The sequence below is a fragment of the Sebastes fasciatus genome, chromosome 20, assembly GCF_043250625.1.
Source record: "Sebastes fasciatus isolate fSebFas1 chromosome 20, fSebFas1.pri, whole genome shotgun sequence".
Taxonomy (NCBI): Eukaryota; Metazoa; Chordata; class Actinopteri; order Perciformes; family Sebastidae; genus Sebastes; species Sebastes fasciatus.
In genome coordinates, this window is record NC_133814.1 from 15,861,495 (window position 1) to 15,872,567 (window position 11,073).

Below are 11,073 nucleotides of genomic sequence, written 5' to 3' on the forward strand. Positions count from 1 at the left end.
GTTATTTTTGCCATAAAGATATGGTTGACAAAGACACTAACATCTGTTGTTCTGGTGTCTGTTTTTCAGTCGCAGTGGCAAAAGGTATAATTAAGGTCATGGGGGGACATTTTGCACGGAGATAACCTCTCACACGCTGATTCTTTTGTGGCATGCAGCTTTACGTCCCACTTCAAAAGCAGCCGTGTCAGCAGCGCTGGAGGTCACGCACATCGCTGCGCCACTGTCAGTCAAAACCAGGCGGCGTCTCCGATGATTTAAATCCCGACGCTATGGGAATACTCCCACAATCCAAAACAAGTCAAGGGTGAACTGTCCTCCATAGCCTGTCATTTTAGTGTCAATGAAAGCATCATTCTTGTGTGGGTGACCTAGTTTATTGAAAGCAATTGAGTTGACATGCATTAAAACATACATTCAGGGTCACATTAGGGCTGCCGCTAACAGTTATTTTCATTGTCGAATAATCTGTTAATTGTTTGTTTGCTATAAAATGTTAGAAAATAGTGAAAAATTCCATCGCAGTTTCCTACAGCCACAAGATAAGGTGTTAAAATAGCTTGTATTGTTCGACCAACAGTCCCAAACCTAACGATATTATATTTCAATACCACATTAGGCAAAGAAAAGCTGCAAATCTTCACATTTGGGAAGCTGGAACTATAGTTAAACAGGACTCATCAGATTGTTTACGGGTCTTTGTGGAAAAAAAGTTGTATGAAGCGTTTTGTGGCTCCAGAGGGAGCTACGCAAAATATGAGAAATTGCCTCAAGTGATGTCACTTGAGGCAGCGTTGGTTGGGGCTGAAGACTACATGTTTGAAAATGAAAGAAATCTGTTGCTGTGGCGTTAGAAAGAAGAGAGCTTATTAGACCTCTCTAGCCCACTCTTCATCTCAGTTTAAGGCTGCATTAGCCGCTAATCTCGAGTTGCATTGTGGGTAATGTAGGCACCAGTTTTTGAGGTTGTGTCTAGAAGGTAACCCATGAGTTGGGAAACTTTTGCGTGATGGTTAAGGTTAGGATACGTCATCGGGCAGTGAGGCTCGCAAGAGTTTTTGCAAGTTTTTGCCAGATTTCACAATTTCCGGGTTACCTTCTAGACCAGGTTTTGACAAGGAAGAAGAATGCATGGCAGAAAAAAGACAATGACCCCGTTCCTAATCTCATACTTTTAGTACATTGCACTGTTGCATGCAGTATGCAAACAATTGGGACTTGAACTTTGAACCTTTTACTCTGCTTTGCAGAGGATCACGGGTCAGAATAGGCAGAAAAGCATGCGACCGGGCGGGTGCAGTAGGACATCCTGGTATTTTTGGCATACTGCATTTGTTATACTATGTATTGGGAAGTAATAAATCTTTTTCTAGCATACTTAAAGCTATGGTAGTATGGGTATTAGAACGCACAGATCCTTTTTTATAAAAACTCCATCATGAGTCTGTAAAGGAAATAGGAGTGGTGGAGTACTCTTTTAAATGTTTTTCATCTTTGAGTTCCAGCTCTAGTTCACATGAAGAAGCTTGTGCATCTCACCATATCTTTTCTTTTGGATCACAAATCATATTTTAGTTTGAACAACATCCTTAGTCACCCCGTCAATCTGCACACATCAAAATGTAACATCATGCAAGAGCTTACCCTTTCCCCACGCATGCACAAGTGCAGACATTGAAAACCACCTACAGACCAACTGATACCACCTGTCATAAAATAATAATACATAATTTAGCAGGAAAATAAGACATTTGATTCCTTGGACATTCTCGTCACGTATGAGTGAAATATCCCATTTTCTCCGCAGGCGCGGCGGCACACGGCAGGTTCAAATATCCAATTCAGGCCAATAGTTACTGCGGGGCTATTTTTAGCTCGCTGATAAAGGATTCTCCTATCAGCTTAGATGACCACCTTTGAATTCATAAAGCACTGCTGCCTGCGTCCTTTAGACACAGCAGTAGCTCTCAAGGTGCAGCGATAACAAGCCTGTTCTGTCCTTGTCTGTCTATTTATGTTTACTGTATTCCGTCCAACACAGGCAGCTGCAACATTAAGATAAAAAACATTTGAATATGAATGGCTCTCCATAATGAGCATTATTAAAGTCCACTTATTGTCTTTTAACTTAAGTGTTGTGTACAAAAATAGACCTTTTTAACTGGGAATATTCATGTATCCATCTGGTCCCATTAGAAGAATCAGCCCTCTTACGTGTGGAGCGTCTCAGTAATGCTTTGATTATATGCCACTCTCCTGCTCTGCCTCTTCAGACGTTTATCTTTAACCTCTAAAATGGAAATTGAGAGGGGTCATTTTCTCCAGCCGTGCTGTGATACATTAACAAGCTGTCATGTTCATTCATATTTGTGATTAATTTTAAAAACGTGCAGAGCCGAAGGTTTCAGCAGAGTACATTTTGTGAATGGATTTATGAATGAAATGTAAACTCAGAAATTGTCTTCCCGAAGCACACAAGAGTGAAAGCCTTGGATCAGCGCTTTGTGCAAAGAGTCAGCAAGAAAGGTACAGTACAGTAGCACCTCGGCCTTGAGAGTGATGAACGCCTCTAAACAGGCTTGTGTTCAGTTTCATTGCTCTGCAGTGATGGAAAGTAACTAAGTACATTCATTCAAGTACTGTGCAAATTTACTTGTTATCCCCTGTGAATGGGGGGTTGCGTCAGGAAGGGCATCCGGTGCACAACCTAAACCAAATCAATATGCAGATCAATGATCCGCTGTGGCGACCCCTAACGGGAGCAAGCCGAAAGACCAACAACAACAACAACAATGTATTTTACTTGAGTTGTTCCATTTAATGGTACTTTATACTTCTATTCCTCTACATTTCAAAGGGAAATATTGCTCTTTTCACTCCACTACATTTATTTACCAGCTGTAGCTCCCAGTTAGTATTCAAGATATATCAGAAAATGACTTTTTGGATTGTGACCCCTTACAGAAAAGCTGCTTTTATTTCCCATTATACAAAAAAATCAAGGATTAGAGTCTATAAAATGAATAAAAAATTGTTTAACATAACTTTCTTACTTCCTCTCCCATTAATTGTCTCGACCCCTCAGATTTATCATGTGACCTTTAAACCAGTAAAACTACTTCACTGTATATAAAATCAGTTAGAAATAGCTCCACTTTGACCAGCTACAACAGTAAAATACTACTTACACATTGATGCATCAGTAAAAATCTAACACTGTCATATATAATAATATATCAGTCACAGCTAGGGGCCATTTTTCTGCAGAATGAGCGTTTTTGTTTTTGATGATTTAAGTACATTTTGTATACTTTTGCTTTGTCTTTTTGACAAGCCGGTCTAAAGGTGAGATAGGGGGTCTAATGCACCGCTGTGTTGTTTTCCCGGTGTGATACAGTGGCCTTTACAGTGAGGGGTAAAAAAAACTCAATGTCAGTCGGTGGGCTTTGCAAAAAGGGCACTTCTCCCCTTTTGGACTCAGCTTGGCCTCTCATAGGGCTTTGAACACTCGTCATGTGTGTGCAAGTCCACCTCTTGAACCTTTCAGTGTTATTGTGAAAGACTGTTTATCCAGCCAGGGCTCTTAGCAGCAAAAAAAAAAAAGAGGCTTTCAAAAGGATTAGGGGCTGCGAAGAGACTAAACTACAAACACCTGTATCTCAAAATGCTTGCATGTGTGATGATGATGATGGCGGTCAGATCTCTGCAGGCAAAAGAAGATAACTTAGAGACCCACGGGTTAGAAGTGGAGCCCATAATAATGCAGTCAAAAGAATAGATTGACATTTTGTAAAATACGCGTTTTTGCTTACTCGCTGAGAGGTAGATGAGAAGATCAATATCACGTAGCTTCATATTTGACAGACAGATATGGGAGTGGTATCTGGTAAAATGTCAAATTACTGCTTTAATGACCATCTCTGCTGGCACAGTCATCCTGTACACAAAGTCTCAAGGCGTCAAGAACCTGGACCATCCGACTCTCTGAATCATCAGCTTATTGAAAGGTCAAGACTCATGAGGTTGGCACCCTGAGGTACAATTTGGAAAGAAAGTCAAGGTAGGTTTTTGAAGCTACAGTGCGTCAATGTTCCAGCTGAGCCAAATGTGTCTAATTTAGTGAAAAACAAGTGAGCCAATGAGAAAAATACTACCCTGCTTTATCCTGATTGTGAATGTTTCTAAAGTGAGTCATGGTTCATAGTTCATATTAAGTGCAACATCAATTTACATTATAAAAGATGAACGCAAATGCTGCACGTGACCGACCACATTCGCCCCACTCTTTTTTTGCTGTGAGCCAAAGCACGCCAAAAGCGCGGCAGATGGAGACCGCCGAGCGCCAAGTTCAACATGGGAACCGAAACAGATGGACACATGAAGCGCAGCACCTGCTTTTGGCACCGCACCTCGACACTCGTGGCGTGATTTAGAGTGGAATAAATCACGGGAATTTAATCTTACAGGGTTGCAAGGCATTTATTAGCCAATGGAAGTCGAGTTTTCTATCAGCGTTTGGCATCGGAGGCGTTCGCCAGCTGCAGGGTCTCCGCAAGTTCATGCTTGTCATTTGGCTATGTTGTACATTCATAAATAAGATTTCTTAAATCGTGGTTCCTTATTAATTAAATTTCTCTCAAAACGTCAACTAAGTTTGAATTGATATTAACTACACTTCAAGTCTTTTGTTTGTCGACATCAAACGTACTTGGAGTGTGCATAAGGTGCGCTTTCATGCCCCCCCGTTGCATGGGTTTAGCACATCCGTTGGGATCTGATAAGGTTGTAATCATTAGCAATCAGCAGTCATTATATCCAGGTGCTGACATTTCTTGTTTTCGGAAATTACTGTTTTGTTGTTCCTACTTTGAACCTCGCAACAACCTCCCCTCCAGCCTCCGCCGGAAGAAAATGACAGAGCATTTTACAATATCATGTTTCATAATCAGGTTTCTGTTGGATCGCTGCTGCAATCAGCTGAATTACTCGTCTCTGTTGTCTTTTGTTTGGTCTCCTTTAAGTCCTCGGTCACCCCAGGAGCTTAATGAGCGTCAAGTGCTATGTAAGTCCTCGACTTTGATTTACACTGTTTAGTATAAATCATTATTTAAAGGCATCAGTATCAGTAGCATTGGAGAGAGGAGAAGACTACTGATTCACAAAGAAGTCTCATAGTCGGAATGTTTTTGATCCCCATTGATGATTATGATGTTTGTGTTGGTCAGATGGCGGTAGGCGGCGGTTGGCAGAGATAATATTAATGATCTGGACGAGCGGAGGATCGGTCCATGTAATAACTGAATGAATCCTCACACCTGTTGCCTGAGAGGATCTGAAAGAGCTCCAGACACTCCTTTAAAAGAAGTCTGAGTGCAGTCAGTGTGGATGTGGTGATTTTGGGAGGTCATGGAAAATGTCTGACTTCATTCTGCTGTGAAACTGCGTTTGAATTAGATTATGGGCGTATTGCCATCTGGGAATGTGGAAATTTCATGGGAAATGGTTCCACCTTGAGTTGCACCTGGTCTTGTAAAATGTGCCTATATTCCATGAACAATAAATATATTTGACAAATTTGAACGGGAGTAAATACAATACAATTAAAGAGGACACATTATGCTTTCTCCCTTTCCTTTAGTGTGTTATATAATTTTTTGTGCATGTAAAAGGTCTGTAAAGTTACAAAGCCCAAAGTCAACGCCAAAGGGAGTTACTCTCCCCCACAGAAACACTGCTCCTGAACTGCCTGAAACGCCTTGAGTGAAGTCCCGCCTTTTCTTCCGTAATTTGGTGATGTCACCAAGTAACACATTTGCATAATACCTGCCTAGCAGCTAGTTTGGCACGCCTTCAAACAAAGCTAGTTAGAGCGGAGCTGGAGCGGAGTCCAAAGAGTTTGGTTCAGTTGACCAATCATAGCAGACTGGGCTTTTCGAGAGGGGGCGGAGATCAAACAGAGCGTTTCAGACAGAGGGTGAAAAGAAGGGCTGCAGCACAGCCGGTATGAGAAAAATAAAGCGTTTTTTTAACATTAAATCATGTAAACATGTTCTAGCAGACACACAAAATACAAGCATGCGCCTGAAAATAAGCATAATAGGTCCCCTTTAAAGGAACAGTTGAGGAAATGCACATATTGGCAAAACTCTCTGCAAAAAAGCAAATAAACGTACTTCGCAAAAAGTTGAATTTGTCCTGTAACATTTGAGACTATAAGGCTTTCATGGGAGAAATGATTGCCTTGGGCTGCATCCAAAAATATCCTCATTTTCCTTAGACAACATAAAATATTTTGTCATTTAACATATTTCTTGGCCTGTAACAGTTAAAGGAATGTTTAGTAAACTTGATTGTCCAACCCACCAGAGGTAAATCACTGACAATCAATAACCTCCGTTACCGCAGAGGTCACACTGATATCAGTTAATCTACTTTGATTTGGAGTAGCCAAAATGTCCACTGATACACATGCAATTTGGAACAATTATTCTTAAAGCTGCTGATTAGCTCCTCCATCTGTGAGCCCACTGCTAATCTGCCCAAAACGCAAACTTCCTGCCAAGCAAACAATGCTTAATAATGAAGTGGGTCTCTGCCAGGAGGCCATCAATGATACTGGCTGCACCGCCGTTGTTATTGTTTTTTCAATTCATTCACGTCCAGCCATTCACATCTAAACAATGCTCATTAGCCCAACACAGCTGAGCTCAGTTCCATTCAGTTTTTCTGGTCTAATTGAAATGTACGACTCGGCCCTTCTGGGAGAGCACCATTAGCACAACACATCATGCTAATGGGTTTTAAAGACCACCAGCTCTAAGGGCTAATTAATACTCCCCAGAAACAACTGGAAATCTCTCTTGAGTCACTTCATAACCGCTGTCGTGTTTAGTAAAGCATCTTCTATTATAAACAATCAAACATCTGCTCAACAGGCTCCGGCATGCAGAGGAGAGTTAAATAAATAAACATTTGGGACTATTTTGCAAATATTTATGACGATAAAAAAATATGTTAATATGTTTTAAATGTGATACATGTTCCAGTGAAACTGTTCTGTTTAATCTGCGAAAACAGATAAATGATGTTGTTTTTTTTATGGAGGGAACTTTCCATAGTCACAGAAAGAAGACAAAACAACCCTGATGACATCACTATGACACATCAGGGTTATTTTTTTCATTGTCCTGGGCTTGTGACTTTTTAACAGAAAGCCTGTGTTACAAACTGGAGATGTGGGGTTCAAGAAGGCAAGGAGGGTCTAATGAAACAGGCTATCAAGATGCATTATGGGAAATGTAGGATCCAGTGTTTTTTGAGCACAACCCATACGGGGGTATTAAAAGTCAGGCTATTTTGGCCTTTGCTGCACAAATTTTGACCATTCTTTTAAAAAATCTGTCTCTTATGAGTCCCCCAAGTTTATGGAAGTGCAATACTGTATCGCTGGAGTACACCTTTAAAGTTTTAAAATAGTACATTGGCTGGGAATGTTGAAAATCACACAATTATTTGCACTTCATGACCATGTCAAAACACATTAAACTGCACTTAACAGTACTAAAGTGCAACAAATTAGTTCCTGTTATAGTCCAGTTTCATTTTAATGTGAAATGGCAACGATGCTTTAACATTTTAATCAATAGAAACAATGAAACTATAAGGAAGCTGATTCATAAATATTTCTATCCAACCCATAATACAGTGCTTGATTTGCATCTGTGTGCAGATGTGCTGCATGAATGAACCTGAGAATAAAGTAGGTTAAACATGTAAACACTTAATACAAACCCATATTAATCCACTGTGCATGAATCCATTGTTTATAAAAATCTGATTTTCATGGCTCATCTCTCCACAGAGAGGCCAATCAGGCTCCAGTTGCTCTCCACCATTAACAGAATGAAATCCCAAATAAAGCTCAAACAGTATAATTATCAATGAAACGTCCTTTTATTTCACAGGAGTCAACACACCACCTCACAATAGCATGTAAAGCTTAAATGAGAAGGAGAAAGAGAGATTCCTCGCTTCAGTTCTGAACACCACATACTAGAATATGTACAGAGGGCGTGGGAATCAGCTGCTTAGTTGTAAAAGACAGAATAAATACATATTTTACATAAATGTTTAATATAAACAAATACCTGTCGTACAAATTGCACTTGCCGATAGCTGTGAGGTAAAAAAAAAACACATTGTGAGCACGACATGACTACAGTACAGTCCCACAAACGCCTTGCTCAAGTCCAGTGCTTTTAAATAACAACCAGTTTGTTACAGTCAGTGCGCCTGAGAGGTCATTTTAAGAATGAATTCATCAAGGAACCATTGGGTTATCTTTAAGGTACCCACTCCACCCTTATTAATAGATTATCATCCTCAATATGATACTGAACTGCTGATCCAATAAAATAAGAAAAGAAACATCAGGAGTAAACCTCCTGTATACGTGCGCTCTTTGGGTTGTCAATTCACTGAAATCCTGTTTTTGTGGCAAAAGCGCAGCACCCATTATGATTCATCAGATCCACTAAGATATTATTTAGCAACAATTCTCTTAGACTGTCTTGGAGAGATTTACGCATCTTGGAAAGAACATTGGTCCAGATGCCTCTTTTAAAAGTATGGCTTTCAAAATACATGTCTGGTGATTTCTGGCACCCCCCCCCCCCCCGAAAAAAAACCAAAGGAGTCACCATCATTTTCACAGGTTTGTTGTAAATCCACCTCGACAAAAAAATGTTTTCCTTTACAGCTTTAAGGGCTAATTGATGCTCCCCAGAAACAGTTTTTTCATTGTCCTAGGCTTGTGACTTTTTTTTTAGAAGGCCTGTGTTACAAACTGGAGATGTGGGGTTCAGAAGGCAAGGATGGTCTAATGAAACAGGCTATCAAGATGCATTATGGGAAATGTAGGATCCAGTGTTTTTGGAGCGCAACCAACACCGGGGACTAAAAGTCAGGCTACTTTGGCCTTTGCTGCACAAATTTTGCCCATTCTTTTAAAAGAAATCTGTCTCTTATGAGTCCCCCAAGTTTATGGAAGAGCAATACTACATCGCTGCAGTACACCTTTAAAGTTTTAAAATAATACATTGGCTGGGAATGTTGAAAATCACATACAAATATGGCTTTCAAATACATTTCTGGTGGTTTCTGTCATTTTAATAATTTATTTATTTATTGTGTTGAGTTGTGCTACTTATTTTGTACTGTAATTACCTTTTCTACCTTTTAAAGCTGACTCAGAATCCCAATTTACTTAGGTGCAAATGGCAAATAAAACTCTTGAATCTTGAATGTCTCTTTTTAAAAATATGGCCTTCAACATACATTTTCTGGTGATTTCTGGCACATCTTATCCCTCCTCTCCCCCCCAAAAAACCCAAAGAAGTCACCATCCTTTCCTCCAGGTTTGTTGTAAATCCACCTCGAAAACAAAAAAAAATTGTTGTTTTTCCTTCACAGTTGTGATTCAGAGTGAGACATCTTCGCAGTCTCCACTAAACTGCTGTCACTGTCCAACCGAGCGCAATCCGACCACATCCCCAGCTCTCCTGGCTCCATCGCAGAGACACCAAACCCTCCGGAGTACCTGGACAGATCGCAGGAGCTGATGTGCAGCCTGCGATCCGCCTGCCTCGGACAGCAACACAGCAGCCTCTTAAAAGCCTTCCTAAAGTCCGGACTCCTGCAGTAAATAACGGGGTTAAACGCAGAGTTTGCATAACCCAACCAGTTCAGGAAAACAAACACATCCTTATCCACCATCTCTGCGCAAAACACGCGCACCACGTTGACTATAAAGAAAGGCAACCAGCATAAAGTGAAAGTCCCCATGATGATGCCCAAAGTCTTGAGCGCTTTTTGCTCTCTGAGCGCCAAAATCTTAGACGGCCTCTTCTTGTACTTGGATGTGAGTCCTGTCAAAGTGTTAAGATGAAATCTTCCTTCACACTTATCGATCTTCATCAGCTGCTTTTTGGCTTCCCTATAGACGCGTGCGTAAACGAAGATCATCACAAGGAGAGGGATGTAAAAGGAGATGATGGAGGAGGAGATGGCGTATGCTCTGTTGGTGACAAAGTCGCAGCACTCTGGGTCCTCATAGCAGGATGTGTCCTCGTTGTCTCTGGACCAATGCATGAGGATGGGGAGAAAAGACACCAGCGCGGAGATAGCCCAAACTACACACACTACAGTTTTGGCCCTTGCTTTGGTTAAAAGGCTCTGGTAGCGGAATGGCGACGTGATGGCCACGTACCTGTCTATGGCGATTACGCACAGGGTCTCGATGCTGGCGGTGACGCACAGCACGTCCACGGAGATCCAGATCTCGCAGAAGAAGGAGCCGTAGAGCCAAGAGCCGCGCACCTCCAGAGCAGCACCGAAAGGTACAACCAGGAGACCCATGATGAGGTCTGCGCTGGCCAGAGACACGATGAACACGTTGGTGAGCGTCTGCAGCCGCTGCGTCTTGGCGATGGCCAAGATCACCAGGATGTTGCCGAACACGATGAAGAAGACGATGGCGCCCATCAGGAGGCTCATGCCGGCCATCCACTGCTCGTTGGACGCGGTGGTGGTGGAGCCAGCGGTGTCCGACGCGTTCAGCAGGAGGTTCACCGGTGCGTCGCCGTCGCCGTCCTCCATGACGGGCTGCTGCACTGAGTGTTGGACCAGGTGGAGCTCATTAAGGCATCAGCGCGAGGCAGACGCTCCGGTGTGTCCGGTGTGTCGCTCGAGCCACAGCTCTACTACTACTCCCGACCCGCGCCAACTCCATCTGGAGTCTCTCCTCTCTCAGCTTTGCGCGCAAGCTGCTGCTGCACGGACACATCAGAGCAGGCTGGTGACATCACTGCTCCTCGGGAACCAATCAGCAGCAGCTCAGCAGGACTAATTGTCCCAACAGTGAAGTTGAGGAATCAAAACAACACATGAACCTCCCAAAACAATATGTCGTCATATGCTAATGCACATGAATGAATGAATAAACACCTTTTCACATTTTAATCAATAGAAACAATGAAACTATAAGGAAGCTGATTCATAAACATTTCTATATCC

The 11,073-nt window shown here is 41.9% G+C and overlaps 1 protein-coding gene across 1 annotated transcript; it reads right to left on the reverse strand.

Moving 5' to 3' along the window:
• Positions 1 to 9,237: 9,237 nt before the first annotated feature.
• On the reverse strand, positions 9,238 to 10,844 carry adrb1 (adrenoceptor beta 1). The gene has a single exon (XM_074620196.1). The coding sequence runs from the start codon at positions 10,654 to 10,656 to the stop codon at positions 9,466 to 9,468; it is 1,191 nt and encodes a 396-aa protein (XP_074476297.1). The 5' UTR covers positions 10,657 to 10,844; the 3' UTR covers positions 9,238 to 9,465.
• Between the last annotated feature and the right edge of the window lie 229 nt (positions 10,845 to 11,073).

Excerpts from the sequence above, each read along its gene's own strand:
- adrb1 (XM_074620196.1), bottom strand. The coding sequence starts at position 10,656 with ATGGAGGACGGCGACGGCGACGCACCGGTGAACCTCCTGCTGAACGCG.